Here is a 16,595-nt window from a genome sequence, read left to right as displayed (position 1 = left end):
TTGGTTATCATTCAACCCAATTCGACATTGTCAAGAATAACTGCCCCAGTGAAAGTTTAACACCTACAGTAGCCCACCAACATCAACGGAGCAAACTTATACAGTACTGTGACAACAATTGAGACATTCAGTCCCAAATGGATGCAAGATCTGCTGATGTAATTTGAAAATGGCAGTCATGCCGAAATAGACCTATTGTAATATATTCAAATACAGCAGCGTCTTGGTCTCATGGCATAATATATAATGTCTTTATATGACATACGACACAAAGGGCCTAGATAAGTGCAGACTATTAGGTGTTGTTCCGTTACATTCTAGTATGAAGCGCGGGACGAAAGATGGCTTAATTGTTTTTGTACGTGCTCTAACTATGCGTAGTCTAATCATATCTTCGCAGTCCATACTGGAACGACACGTAGCGAGCTGTAGTTTACTCCCAGATTTATCGCTTAGTGCTGTTTCTTGAAGCATTTGTAGGACTATTGACGTCTTGCTTTAAACGTATGCCAATTCCGGTTTTTCGGCATTCGAGGGCACTCTTCTGCGGTTCAAACAAAAATTGACCATTCGCAGTATCCTGGTTTTGTCTAAGTACAGTATTCCCTGTTAGTCCTGTTATGGGTGAGACGCAGAAGTTGTACAATACTCTAGGATGTATCCTACGAGCGTTTGGATAGCAGTCTTGTTTGTAGATTCATAGCGTAACGGCAGAGAAATAAAACTGAACACCCACCACAGCGGTACCATGGAATTGCTCCATTTAGTAGTCTTGGAATACCAGGTTCTTGCCTTTGCTGAACGGCGAACTTTTATATTTCTTAACACTAAAAGCACGTTACCAGTCTTTGCACCACTTTGGAATCTTATCCAACCACGTATCTCTCTATTTATAGGTCATTGCTTCGTTTTACACATATTGTGCAGTATTCGCTGACTTGCTTAAAGTTTATTTACAGATAATTTATGAAAATGTTATCGGAGGATGGAGATGTCTCCAGTATCTCTGAGAGGTAAGAAACGTAATTGAAAGAAGGCATTTTTGTAAGTGTTAAGACCTCATATTCGAAAGTTTATGTTTGATTGCAAAACTGAATCAAAACTCATTGTGAGTGAGAGTGTGACTTTGGTGTTATTCACGAAGTTTGTTACTAAGTTATTAGGCAGCAAGAATGATCTGTGTTACATTTCTTTTGTTGCTATCATGAGGGAAAATTTCAGCGAGTTAGGCAGTTTAATGAGTTCCATGGCTCACTTTTGGAACAGGCACCTTGAAACGTTTCTTTCCTACGTCCTCCGAGCTTCCATGGCGTCTCGTCGAGTTGGAGTAGCAGCCATTGCCAGAAGCGACGCACTGTTAAAAACAACGTGCTGCGTGCGAGACAAGCCATGTAACGTAACCTACCGCTAAGTAGATTACCTCTAAAACGTCTAATGCGGACTGCAATTAAACCACTGCAGTCTTAGAATATTGAAACAGTCTAAATAAGGGTCGCCAGCCTCCTTTTGACCAGCCAGACACGGTTAAGCCTCCCCTAGTCCTCAGTTAAATAAAACCCTATAGTTCTCCAACTACTCCCAGGAAGATTCTGAGATACGATCACCCTTACTACTTCCGCCGACAATCTCCACAAAAACGAATCCGGAAAACGGTTTACAGTCACAATAAAGTCTTCTCAGTCTTGAAGCCGCGTCAATTCTAACAAAACTGTCGAGCTTTCGATGAACATCTCCGCCATCATCGTCGAGGGGAAAACCACCGAGATTTTATGCAGACACGCCGAAGCGAAAGACTCCGAGGACACAGTTCATAGCCAGTAGGAAGAAAGTCACACCCGAAACAGCATGCTTCAATTTTCACGTAAAGCAAATGAGTTTGCTGTCTCCAAATAAACCTCTCCAAGTCTGCTTTGTTCCTTCAAATCTGCCTCTAACTAGCTAAACGCTCCACCCTTTGGTGCTGAAATCGTTCCGCCTATGAAACCTGAAAAGACTTTCAGCGGGGTTGCAAAGCCGCACAGGAACAATAGAGCATTCATAAGCGCTATATTGATTTTCTGTTAACATTCATTGCCACCGTGGTCACATCATCTCGGGATAGAATAGTTTTGTTCGCAATACTACCGATAAATGTTGAAAGACGTCATATCGCTATAACAGACAGATTTCCTTCGTAGGATAGGCGATTTATAGACACCATAACAATTTGCATTTCTTACCAGGAATAAACTGCGCTCTTAGCTTGGATCAGCAAAATGAACGCGCATCACGGCACAGCACCGCTACGTCAGCGTGTATGTACACTGTCCGTCACGTCAGTTCGTTTAGCACAGTGCAGAACGCCGGGAGTGGGGTTTTGAGTCGCCATCTGAGATACAAAATGTCAGAGTACACTACTGGAATTCAGGAACTAGCAACGACAAAGGTTATTAATCACCAAAGCCAACTTCATCGCCTATGTTCTCTCTTAGCGTTTTGTTTGGTAAAGTTCTGAGAAGAGAAACGACATTTCAAAACATCGACATTTATTATCTAACGGACACATACCCACGTCAAACAATACCTATAAACGAATAAATAGAAGCTCACTCATTTTCTTTATTATGTAACTAATACGTTACAAACTACTGTATTTTTATTCTTCATTAAAGCTGACCTTTTCATTTAAAACGTTATGTAATGGAAGTTGCTTCGTCTACTGATGTTCTTATTTACATGCATTGTGGGCGTCATCTCTGTCCTGTTATTGTAAAACCTAAATAATTATTCGCTTTCCAATGTATGACCTCGCTTTTGTAAGAACACACGGTGGAAAAAATATCCCAGTCGTCGTGGAAAATTCGCGTTTTGCACGAAAAAAAGCATAATAATAAAATACGAAGAAACAAAAGCACAAAATGTAGAACTATAACACAAGTGAGGGTGGCGTAAACAACTTAACTTACATTGTTAGCAGACGACGACACCGCAAAACTTCGACGTGACGTAACGCGACGAACTGTTGACGACCTGTGTGAATGCCGCTATTTGAAACGCATTGCGGAATGTTTTGAGGTGACGTGGCGGTCAATGTGAATTGCCCTAAGCGTCGACTCGAGATCACGTGACAATTCCAGCTTAATATTGACACCATTCGCAGAGCGCAATGCCCATTCGAGAGATATGTCTACTTTGACAGAAGCGCACCTTCGACTCCTCGTAGGTTTGCCGTACTGGAAAACCAATGTTTTTGGTCACGAATCCCGGAATGGCGATAAAACACTACTCACACCGCATAGCTCGCAACCCGTAGGCCGATATCTGGATTTCGCGAGCTCCTAGCCGCTACGTAAAACTGTTTCAATATTCTGGCCTTTCAGCCAGTCTCACGCAAGATCAGAATGTAATCAGTTCCAGGGCCAATTTCTGCGTCCGCTACGAGAACTTCTCTAGAAGTCGCTGCAACCTGCCAGGATGCCACATACTCCAAAGAGTTTACCTTCGCTAGATACTGGTAACCACTGCCGCTGCGAGAAAACAACATGCTCTGCAAATCAAGCTAGTGTGCCCACACTACCGCACTACCATCCTCAGGATGAGCAAAGCCCCGTTCACCTGGTCACGGGAAACTGCACCTGGCATTCACAATAGCGAACAGGACGACCATACAGGCACGGTCAGGAAATGAAACGTCACAGGCTTGAGTTTTGTTCTGAAAATTTGTTGAAGTGGTGTGAACACACAAAGGTACCTGCAAACAGAATGTCATCGGCTGGTTATGCCCTTAGAATCCTATCATCAGCGTGTAACATGCAGTGTCTTTCAATGACGTTATTCTTATGTACACTCAATTCTTAGCTTTGACATTCTTTTTTTTTTGGGAACAAATGCACAAAATATAAACACAATTTTCAAACTCCAGAAAATAACCATAAGAATATTAACCAAAAATACTATTCGAGCTCATTGTAAAGATCTGTTCAGAACACTTGGGATTTTAACTGCTCCATGTGAATACATTTACCGGTCAGTTGTACACATCAAAAATAACATTGGTAATAACTGCACAAACAGCTCTGTCCATGACCATTCAATAAGAGATAAACTCAACTTACATTTACCAAGAGAAAATAAACATAAAACTCAAAACAGCATCTTCTACCAATGAATAAAACTGTACAAAAAATTACCAAAAGAGATCAAAGAAATTGCAAAAATACACTTATTTAAAAAGGTAGCTAAAAAGTACTTTTCATGCAATACATTTTATGCGTTGAAGGCTTACTTAGCTAAAACAGAGTAAGGGTTAGATAAAGAAGTTTATACAAATAAATAATAATAATGATTATAAAATATCCAACATTCCACATAACACCTTCACGTAATGTTTTTTTCCTTCTTTTTTTCCTTGCTACAAATACTCCCCCCCCCCCCCCTCCCCAAGCTATGCATCGCACAATACTAACACCTCTTCCTCTTTCTGAGCTCACCATCTCACTCATTATGGAGGGATACTGTCTCAGTTTTTCATTATAGCAAATGGGAAGTTGCGGTACAGAAAATGTCCCAGAGATCACCAGTGTGTGTGTGTGTGTGTGTGTGTGTGTGTGTGTGCGTGCGTGTAGTGAGTGAAGTATTATGAAACAATGTGCGTATGGTGTGTGCAGTGACTGATAGTGAGATATGAGTGAACCATGTGGCATTACATTATTTAATAAGTTATCTGTAAAAAGAAGTATTGTATACCAGGAGTCTCCAACTACAAGTCTTTAAATATATATCTATACGAATTAGCTTATTTTAAATTGGTCTAAATTTTTAAATATTTTGACAGGTCCTATATCCTTGTAAAAATAGATCTACGAATGAACAAATCGACTACTACTACTACTACTACTACTACTACTACTACTACTACATGATATCAGTGAGGAACAGTGCTAAAATACAAATATGATAGATCACTACAGTTGGTAATTTAACGGAGACATACAATAGGGGAGTCACAGGAGAGAAAGCTCTATTAGGAGCTTCAAGGAGGAGACAGAAAAGAAATTAATGTCAAGAGACACATATTACTTGAGTATTAAAGAGCTGTTTTTATTAGTGTGCACCAATGAACCCTTTGTCCACACTGACTAATAAATTTGATTATTTTACAATTAAATGCGTTTGTAATTTTCTAATTTACAATGAAGTCTCAATCTGTGAGAAAAAGCTAAGGTCAAAAACGAATTCAGTGCCCAGTAAACCTTGAGACTGATCTTTTATCCAACTAAAAAACTTTTTTATTGACTTATACAATAAAACGTCCGCCTACGTAGCTAAGTGGTTAGTGTAGATGGCTGCCATGTGGAGGCCCCGGATTCAATTCCTAGTACTGCCAAATATTTTTTTCTTGGTGGAGGACTGGAACGAGGTGCAATCAGCCTCGTGCTGACAACTGAGGAGCCACTCGAGCGAGCAGTAGCGGCCCCAGGGTCTGGGAAGTCCGCAAAACGCACGGCAGACCGGTGTGTTGACCACATGCCCCTACGCCTGTATGACATCGATAGGCATAGAAAATGTAACAACCTGTGCCAATATCCTATGCTTTGCGGTCGATAAAGATGAAGTCTGAGCCCCCATTCAATCATTCCACCAAAAAAGGTGGATTTCGTCAATGTCGGAATTTAATGGTCCTAGTCGATTCCAGGTCTCGGGTCCCAAAGTACATTTCTCTACTATAAGGTTATTGTCACTGTGTGCAATGTAAGTATACATAAATCTTAGCATGACTACATAGCAGACAATTTATTTCATAAACAACTAAGGAAAGACACTCACACTCGCAACTGACATCGTACATGTTTTTGCACTTTTTCCAACTTTAATCTCGTTGACATTCACGAAAATGAAAAATACAGCAGACCTATGTGACCTGCTACAGCATCAATTCATTCCGAAGTAACTCTTCGAGTCTGCCAATATCTTATTAAAAGGAATCCTCCACATCAGTTTAAGGAATGTAATATCACACATAGAAGTTCAATGTTTGTTTAATAATGGAATTAAGTGTTCATGAAGGCTACCAGTATTTTACTTTATATTAGTATTAACCTTAAGGAGGTTTTCCGCTGCATTTTAAATTTGTTTGAATGTATGTAAATGTGACAGCATCGATACTTGAGCCCATCATTTTTTCCACAAACCTGTCTACCAGCCATCCAAAATATTAATGTAATTCTCATTTATTGTTCCATTTCAGTTGCACATTTTTAATTATATTACATTTTTCCATCACTACAGATGATCTTAAAATCTAATTAGTTGCATCAGTAACCCATCTCGTCTACTCAGAACCCCATATCAGAGGGCTCAGATTCTATTAGTCGCTTTAGCAACTAGTTTAGTCCACTCACAATCAAATATCAACATACTTAGATCTATGTAGTTGTATCAGCAACCCGTTTTATCCACTCAGAACTATATATCAGGGTACCCTGATATGTGGGTTTGTGTAGACAAGGCGGATTGCTGATGTAAATCATCTGGAGATGATTCAGAACGATAGAAACACGTTATCTATTTGAAAATGTGCAACTGAGGCGGAACAACAAATATGAACTATCTGTTGTTGTTGTTGTTGTTGTTGTGGTCTTCGGTCCTGAGACTAGTTTGATGCAGCTCTTCATGCTACTCTATCCTGTGCAAGCTTCATCTCCCAGTACCTACTGCAACCTACATCCTTCTGAATCTGCTTAGTGTATACATCTCTTGGTCTCCCTCTACGATTTTTACCCCCCACGCTGCCCTCCAATACTAAATTGGTGATCCCTTGATGCCTCAGAACATGTCCTACTAACCGATCCCTTCTTCTGGTCAAGTTGTGCCACAAACTTCTCTGCTCCCCAATCCTATTCAATATTTCCTCATTAGTTATGTGATCTACCCATCTAATCTTCAGCATTATTATGTAGCACCACATTTCGAAAGCTATTCTCTTCTTGTCCAAACTATTTATCGTCCATGTTTCACTTCCATACATGGCTACACTCCATACAAATACTTTCAAAAATGATCTCCTGACACTTAAATCTATACTCGATGTTAACAAATTTCTCTTCTTCAGAAACGCTTTCCTTGCCATTGCCAGTCTACATTTTATATCCTCTCTAGTTCGACCATCATCAGTTATTTTGCTCCCCAAATAGCAAAACTCCTTTACTACTTTAAGTGTCTCATTTCCTAATCTAATTCTCTCAGCATCATCCGACTTAATTCGACTACATTCCATTATCCTCGTTTTGCGTTTGTTGATGTTCATTTTATATCCTCCTTTCAAGACACTATCCATTCCGTTCAACTGCTCTTACAAGTCCTTCGCTGTCTCTGACAGAATTACGATGTCATCGGCGAACCTCAAAGTTTTTATTTCTTCATGGATTTTAATACCTACTCCGAATTTTTCTTTTGTTTCCTTTACTGCTTTGCTCAGTATACAGATTGAAAAACATCGGGGACAGGCTACAACCCTGTCTCACTCCGTTCCCAACCACTGCTTCCCTTTCATGTCCCTCGACTCTTATAACTGCCATCTGAACTATCTGAATCGTCTAAACAGTTGCTGAATCTTTCAAGACGATTATTCGACTGTAGTCAAAATAAAACAAACAAATGAAATTTTGACTAATTTTAAAATCTCTGAGAACTGATGTGTGACGTATCTGATCTTAAAAAAATTTTGTGCTCATTCCAATGCTAGTCTTAACTTTGGTTAATTTGATATACACGTTGTAATCGTCACTGTACCTGCGGAGTACTGTAGCTCTTACATTACGCAAACGTAGAAGAGTGGAACGCTATGTTTGATATGCCTTATCCTGCAACACGAAGAGGATATACCTCTCGTTGTAGGTGCCTCGTGAAATAATTTTCTATCCTGCCCCTTTGTAGATTCTAGCAGCTTGTAATGACAAGTTCTGAACTCCCTGTGCAGTGCTGTACTATGTACAACGGTAACGTTGAAACCCTGACGATCTAAAACAGCAAAAATTCCAGTTCACAAGACCACAAATACGATTTTAATTTGTGTTCGTAATGTGCTGCTGCGTTTTCGTTGATACTTGGAGACTGTCACTAATGCTCTATTTTCATTTTTGTTTTAGACGACTAATTCCGGAAGTCCTATCAGCGTAGTCTCCAGGGCGTTCAGCGGAACGGTAAGTAAAATTAAAATAACTTTTCTAATCGTTTGTCTATCAGAAGTAGATCGAAGTTTAACAAAGGTGAAAGCGCGTTTAATGCGAGAAGATGTGTAGTCTAGTTTCCAGACGGCGTGAAACGTAGTGCGCGCGCTTTTGCGAGTGTTGGCGTTTTCAGGCGGGTTACAACTCAGCAGCGATAGCAAACTAACCACTAATTGGCCGCTTTAGTAAGACTCGCCCGACTTATATTTTTATTGTGATAAATATGTTATCTCTCAGTTCTGCCTTACTTCTTGTCAAGTTTTGTACGATAGATTCACCAAAACCTCACACCCCAAGAAGTACAAGGGACTCGGTACTGGCCATGTGCAGTGGTGGACTCCACCAATATTACCTTGTAGGAGTTTCTGCTTCATTTGGCGCTATACACTAATATTGGCAGTGTGTCCGCGAGGCAGTAATTCGAGGTGAAATGTTTTTTCTGACACAAAACGTGGTGATGCATTACTTCTTAGTAAAAGTATTTTGAATTTATTCTTTCAAATAGAATACGTGGGGTGTCATTCCACGATTTTCGCTTATCGTCTGGCAGACAGGGAGTTACCCAGCTTTCCTCACTGGTCACATTAGTGGAGAAGAAGCCGTCTTCAACTCTTCTCACAACACGCACTTCGCACTCAGAGGCACATTTATTCGCCACTGCAATTTGGAACAAGAGTTTTTGAGCGCAATGGTGTGAATGTGGTATCCTCTATTCTTTTTAAATGTGTTTCTTTGATTTTCCGCTGGAAAGAATACAATCATTACAATTACTTACTAAGATTAGTCTCGGTCGGGCACACAGTTTTAATCAGCCAGGAAGTTTCATATCAGCGCACACTCGGCTGCAGAGTGAAAATCTCATTCTGGAAACATCCCCCAGGCTGTGGCTAAGCCATGTCTCCGCAATATCCTTTCTTTCAGGAGTACTAGTTCTGCAAGGTTCGCAGGAGAGCTTCTGTAAAGCTTGGAAGGTAGGAGACGGATACTGGCAGAAGTAAAGCTGTGTGTACCGGGCGTGAGTCGTGCTTCAGTAGCTCAGATGGTAGAGCACTTGCCGGCGAAAGGCAAAGGTCCCGAGTTCAAGTCTCGGTCGGGCACACAGTTTTAATCTGCCAGGAAGTTTCAAGATTAGCAATGGCGGTTGAATTTAAGTATACAGCCATTTATAGATAGACGAAATTACACAAACAGCATAGTGAACGCATTATTGTGGCCAAGATAGATACGAAGCCCACACCTACTACAGTAGTACAACTAGCTCCGCAGATGACGAAGAAATTGAAGAAATGTACGATCAAATAAAAGAAGTTATTCAGATAGTGAAGGAAGATGAAAATTTAATAGTCATGGGTGACTGGAATTCGAGTCTAGGAAAAGGGAGAGAAGGAAACATAGTAGGTGAATATGGATTGGGGCTAAGAAATGAAAGAGGAAGCCGCCTAGTAGAATTTTGCACAGAGCACAACTTAATTATAGCTAACACTTGGTTTAAGAATCATGAAAGAAGGTTGTATACGTGGAAGAACCCTGGAGATACTAAAAGGCATCAAATAGATTATATAATGGTAAAACAGAGATTTAGGAACCAGGTTTTAAGTTGTAAGACATTTCCAGGGGCAGATGTGGACTCGGACCACAATCTATTGGTTATGACCTGTCGATTAAAACTGAAGAAATTGCAAAAATGTGGGAAATTAAGGAGATGGGACCTGGATAAACTGAAAGAACCAGAGGTTGTACAGAGTTTCAGGGAGAGCATAAGGGGACAATTGACAGGAATAGGGGAAAGAAATACCGTAGAAGAAGAATGGGTAGCTCTGAGGGATGAAGTAGTGAAGGCAGCAGAGGATAAAGTAGGTAAAAAGACGAGGGCTGCTAGAAATCCTTGGGTAACAGAAGAAATATTGAATTTAATTGATGAAAGGAGAAAATATAAAAATGCAGTAAATGAAGCAGGCAAAAAGGAATACAAACATCTCAAAAATGAGATCGACAGGAAGTGCAAAATGGCTAAACAGGGATGGCTAGAGGACAAATGTAAGGATGTAGAAGCTTATCTCACTAGGGGTAAGATAGATACTGCCTACAGGAAAATTAAAGAGACCTTTGGAGAGAAGAGAACCACGTGTATGAATGTCAAGAGCTCAGATGGCAACCCAGTTCTAAGCAAAGAAGGGAAGGCAGAAAGGTGGAAGGAGTATATAGAAGGTTTATACAAGGATGATGTACTTGAGGACAATATTATGGAAATGGAAGAGGATGTAGATGAAGACGAAATGGGAGATACGATACTGCGTGAAGAGTTTGACAGAGCACTGAAAGACCTGAGTCGAAACAAGGCCCCCGGAGTAGACAACATTCCATTAGAACTACTGACGGCCTTGGGAGATCCAGTCATGACAAAACTCTACCAGCTGGTGAGCAAGATGTACGAGACAGGCGAAATACCCTCAGACTTCAAGAAGAATATAATAATTCCAATCCCAAAGAAAGCAGGTGCTGACAGATGTGAAAATTACCGAACTATCAGTTTAATAAGTCACAGCTGCAAAATACTAACGCGAATTCTTTACAGACGAATGGAAAAACTGGTAGATGCGGACCTCGGGGAGGATCAGTTTGGATTCCGTTTAAATGTTGGAACACGTGAGGCAATACTGACCTTACGACTTATCTTAGAAGAAAGATTAAGAAAAGGCAAACCTACGTTTCTAGCATTTGTAGACTTAGAGAAAGCTTTTGACAATGTTGACTGGAATACTCTTTTTCAAATTCTAAAGGTGGCAGGGGTAAAATACAGGGAGCGAAAGGCTATTTATAATTTGTACAGAAACCAGACGGCAGTCATAAAAGTCGAGGGGCATGAAAGGGAAGCAGTGGTTGGGAAAGGAGTGAGACAGGGTTGTAGCCTCTCCCCGATGTTATTCAATCTGTATATTGAGCAAGCAGTAAAGGGAACAAAAGAAAAATTTGGAGTAGGTATTAAAATTCATGGAGACGAAGTAAAAACTTTGAGGTTCGCCGATGACATTGTAATTCTGTCAGAGACGGCAAAGGACTTGGAAGAGCAGTTGAACGGAATGGAGAGTGTCTTGAAAGGAGGATATAAGATGAACATCAACAAAAGCAAAACGAGGATAATGGAATGTAGTCAAATTAAATCGGGTGATGCTGAGGGAATTAGATTAGGAAATGAGACACTTAAAGTAGTAAAGGAGTTTTGCTATTTAGGAAGTCAAATAACTGATGATGGTCGAAGTAGAGAGGATATAAAATGTAGACTGGCAATAGCAAGGAAAGCGTTTCTGAAGAAGAGAAATTTGTTAACATCGAATATAGATTTATGTATCAGGAAGTCGTTTCTGAAAGTATTTGTTTGGAGTGTAGCCATGTATGGAAGTGAAACATGGACGATAACTAGTTTGGACAAGAAGAGAATAGAAGCTTTCGAAATGTGGTGCTACAGAAGAATACTGAAGATAAGGTGGATAGATCACGTAACTAATGAGGAGGTATTGAATAGGAGTGGGGAGAAGAGAAGTTTGTGGCACAACTTGACTAGAAGAAGGGATCGGTTGGTAGGACATGTTTTGAGGCATCATGGGATCACAAATTTAGCGTTAGAGGGCAGCGTGGAGGGTAAAAATCGTAGAGGGAGACCGAGAGATGAATACACTAAGCAGATTCAGAAGGATGTAAGTTGCAGTAGGTACTGGGAGATGAAGAAGCTTGCACAGGATAGAGTAGCATGGAGAGCTGCATCAAACCAGTCTCAGGACTGAAGACAACAACAACAACATCCATCGTCCACTTGATGTTCGCTGCATGTGGAAGATTCTGTCACTCCAGTTCCATTGAGATGCGCAAGGAAACATGCGTGTCCCTAGCTTTCACGAATAACTAATGTCACATCGGTCCGCAGCTTGTGGTCTTGCGGTAGCGTTCTCGCTTCCCGGGTTCGATTGCCGGCGGGGTCAGAAATTCTCACCTGCCCCGAGATGAGTGGGTGTTGTTTCGTCTTCACCACCATCACTCATCCCCAGTACGGTTGGAGGAAGGCAACGGAGGAAACCCCCATTACGCCCCTGCATAGCACGGCGGTGCGGATCTCCCGCATCGTGCCTCTACGCTCTGTCAAGAAGCATGGGACTTCATTTCCAATGTCATATTGCTCCTCGGAAGAGTCTTCTGCCTGATTACGGTGTCGTATGCCTTCGTTATGTTACAGATGAAAACATGGTCTTTCCCCAGCTCATACGGAAATAAGTGTTCGTTGGCTGCGGTTGATGTCGTCCAGAGGTTGAGGTAACGAACTAACAAAGACTTCGAACGCTAAATACAGTGGTGCAAGGAGTTATCGGTTGAAATGTATTCGCATTATAGACGTCATTCGATATTTATTGATGAATCTTCACTGCTCAGTATACTATCAACACAACATAGTCATTACTAAATGGTTAAGTGTTGCAAACTTTACATTTAACTCTTAGCTATAACACATCCTGTCATAACACTTTACAAAACTGACCCGTAGTATCTAACATTAATAACGGACCACCAGTGCTTAAGATACTTCACTAAAACTGATTGGTTCGTTAGTCGATTAAGGGGAGAGGACCAAACAGCGTGGTCATAAGTCCCATCGGATTAGGGAGTGATGGTGAAAAAAGTCGGCCGTGCCCTTCAAAGGACCATCCCGGCATTTGCCTGAAGCGATTTAGGGAAATCACGGAAAGCCTAAATCAGGATGGCCGGACGCGGGTTTGAACAGTCGTCCTCTAGAATGCGAGTCCGGTGCTAACCACTGCGGCACATCGCTCAGTCTAAAAAGGAGACGGCATCTCTTACAAGAGAGAACAGCTGAGTAAGTCTACATATACCTTCGCAGACTGTTAAACAAAATATTCTCAGTGTATAATAAATCCTGAATCGCCACACAGTTTTCCTAAGGAGTCTTATGTGTAATAGGTGCGAAGAGCTCGTGGCCCCAACTGCCAGTCACCGATATTACAACTTAGAGGTCACTATGTTTTATGAAATTATGAAAAATGTTGTGATTAGTAAAATTCTTCTGGATGTTGTAGAGCACCGTTGTATAAAATGCTATAATTACGAACTTAAAAAGCAACGTTTTGACCGTATCACAACGGCTTCCCTCGGGCCTAGACTGGTTTTGGTGGCGGAAAGGCGACTCTGTTTATTGCAGACAATCAGTGTCAATGCGTCATATCTCGAGAGGCTATTGAAGTTATTAAGCAGCCTGACAACTTGAGCAGAGAGGGCGGCTACAACCTTCCGACGTCCTGGCTGCCGGCTGTCCCAGTCCAACGGGCCGCGAGCTGTCGTCGGGAAGCCCTCACTGGACACTGACGCCGCCGCACGGACCAGACAGCTAGCTGTAGGGAAACTGTCAGTGCAGCTCCGCCCGCAGACTTTCAAACTGTACGCAGTCACTGACAAGCCAGCTAGCTTCTTTCCTACCTTCCTCCTTCCTTCATGACTAGCCTGTTATATTCTATGGCCAATAAAGTTTCAAAAATATTATGTCTTGACACCGATAATCTGTAATAAATAGAGCCTTCTTTCATCCACCTAAACCAGTCTTGGCCCGAGGGAGGCCGTTGTAATGCGGTCGAAACGTTCTTTTTAGGTTTATAATTACAGTATTTTATACAATGATGTGGTAAAACAAGCAGAAGAAATTTAATAATCATGACGCCGGACTCGGAAGACTACATAGAAATGAAGCGGGTATAATGAACTTGTAAGATGTATCAGTCGCTTCCTTTATCTTTGCACATTACGAATATGTACTTAGATTGCAGGTATCTTGTTTCCGTTATTAGTTTAAGTTTCTGAAAAGTTTATATGCACGTAATTGCGTCGGAGGTCTGGAATATTGATTTCACTGCAGAATCTTTACCCTGTAATACCTGCTAAAGCCAGGTGTTCTATGAATGCTTGATACCATCATTAAATGATGATAATGTTGGGGGAAGTCTTACAGGTGACACAACGTGTTGAAATTTACAACTCGAATAGTAAGTGTACTAAGAGTGACTGGTGCCCAAAAGCTCACGAAGTTACCGGAATCTCTAACACTGTTATAAGAAATCCGAGTGAGAGTGCAGAAATTTATCAATATAAAGGGTTTTTCGAAACTCGACGGCAGAACCTCAGCAGTGTATCCCTCACATAAAAATAAATAAATAAGGCTACGTCAACATGGGTTCGTAAATGCATAGTTACTCGAGCAGGCTACTGTTACGCAGTGCGTGCTGACAAGTGCTGTTCGCTAGAGAAAAATATACGATACCGGTTAAAACTGTTACAAAAGTATTTAAGTAATTAATCAGTGTGATATGGGCCTGACTATCCTTCAAAATGAGCATGTGAAGTCGGCGTGCGCAAGCTAAATTGGTAGCTGATGGCATATCGTGGTAAGTAGTTGTGTGCATTCTCCTCTGAAGTGACAAGGAACGTTAACACGTATCCGTAACGATTATAGAAGGAATGCATGTGGTACTTTCTAATTGCCTGTGCCCTGAGTTTGCAGTCTGGAAATTTACACAAACCAAGAGCTCGCGACAATGAATAACATGTAAGGTTTAGCGAGTGGCAATGTACTGCAGGCACGTCACTTGTACGAGGGCACTAACCATTGCACAGATTACCACACCGAAAGATATTTGAAGTAATTCTTCGGCTTGTCTGTGAATACAAGGATTTCACTCGTCCACAGGGGGTCGGCCAACACCTGCAACACGAGAGGATGAGGAAGGCCTACTCGAGATTGGAGGAATGTCCTGAAGTCAGCACAAGGCGGTTATGCTTGTCCGGCCGGTGTGGCCGAGCGGTTCTGGCTCTTTAGTCTGGAACCGCACGACCGCTACTGCCTCAGACGTGGATGTGTGGCATGTCGTTAGATTAGTTAGGTTTAAGTACTTCTAAGTTCTAGGCGACTGATGACCTCAAATGTTCAGTCCCGCAGTGCTCAGAGCCATTTGAACCATTTTTGGTTAAGCTTGCACGGGAATGTGCCGCACTCGATGATCTGGAGATATTTATGTGAAAACGTGCTGTATCCGTAACATCTGCAACGTGTGCAAGCCTTGGCTTCTGCGGATTTTCCCCCAGGGATGGCGTTCTGCTAATGGTTCCTGTAGCAATGTGTTTTGTCGCTGACCTTTGCAGCTGTTGCTTTATTCGCAGAGAGGCGACTTTGACAAGGTACGGAATCCAGCACGTTTGTGCGGACACAAATCGCCATGGAAACATCCAATCGTCTCACAAACACAGATTGTCCGTCAACATCTGGCCAGCAACTGTTGACGATTTCTTGTTTGGAACCTACGTCTTCCAGGGAGACTTAATGGGCAGAACTACGGAAATTTCTTGCGTACTATGTTGCCTGAGTACTTAGAAGACATGCCACTGGCAACCCGTTGACAACTATATTTCACGAAAGTTGTACTTAAATTCATTTCAGTCTGCTTGCCCGGATGCACCTGAATGCACATTCAATGAGTACTGGATAGGCAGAGGTGGACCGATTACTTGGCCACCCTGTTCGCCTGACTTAAACCCCCTGGCATTTCACCTGTGGGGACACGAAGAATCTTTCGTGTTTTCGATTACTGTTGTGGGAGAACCGTCTCTCCATGTACGTACTGCGGCAAACTTTCAAACACGAGGCATTTTTGATCGTGCACGGAATTCAATGAGGCAACGAACGAAGGCCTGCACTCAGAAAAGGGGAGGTCACTTTGAACATTCCTTTGATATGCACCCAGATTGTACCAGCTGGAGTTTCAGAGGTACAGTGCAGTTTGTAGCAACCGAAGGTCGAATAAATCTGGAATCAAGCATTTCCGGACGCATTCTTTTTGTCCTATTAGGAGTCCATTCCTGAAGTTGTGCCGTCGAGTTTTGACGTACTCTATGTATATTTGCGAAATATTTACAGCTAATAGCATGTCTTGCTTCTCAGCCTCCATAGTTTACGGCCTTCCTAATGGCCTCTTAGATATTCTCGGTGAGAAAAGCGTGCTTGACATCAGTTACCGATAACCTAGGCCACGCGGGGTAGACGAGTTGTCGCGACGCCTTGCCACGGTTCCCGCGGCTCCCCCCGTCGGAGGTTCAAGTCCTCCCACGAGCATGGGCGTCTGTGTTATCTTTAGCGTAAGTCACCTTAAGTTAGATTAAGTAATGTGTAAGCTTATGGACCGATGACCTCAGCAGTTTGGTCCCATAGGAACTTACCAAAAAATGTCCCCATTTTTTCGTAATCTAGGCAGTCGAAGCCGTCTCGTTCTTCCCTCTTGGGTGCACCTCCACAATTTCTGCAGCTACCTGTTACTATGCATTCGTTCTAAATGGCCATAT

The 16,595-nt window shown here is 41.8% G+C and overlaps 1 protein-coding gene across 2 annotated transcripts in view; it reads left to right on the top strand.

Annotated features, from left to right (window-relative positions):
* Positions 1-16,595, top strand: part of LOC126278462 (CD151 antigen-like) — a 1,693,623-nt gene that overhangs the window by 1,640,372 nt on the left and 36,656 nt on the right. For both annotated transcript variants that reach the window (XM_049978598.1, XM_049978599.1), the window contains exon 8: positions 8,127-8,180. In XM_049978598.1, the coding sequence (XP_049834555.1) occupies positions 8,127-8,180 (54 nt within the window). The remainder of the gene's footprint in view (positions 1-8,126; positions 8,181-16,595) is intronic.

The sequence above is a fragment of the Schistocerca gregaria genome, chromosome 6 (genome assembly GCF_023897955.1).
Source record: "Schistocerca gregaria isolate iqSchGreg1 chromosome 6, iqSchGreg1.2, whole genome shotgun sequence".
Taxonomy (NCBI): domain Eukaryota; kingdom Metazoa; phylum Arthropoda; class Insecta; order Orthoptera; family Acrididae; genus Schistocerca; species Schistocerca gregaria.
The sequence above is the reverse complement of the archived record's forward strand: the minus strand, read 5'-3'. Positions and strand labels throughout refer to the sequence as shown.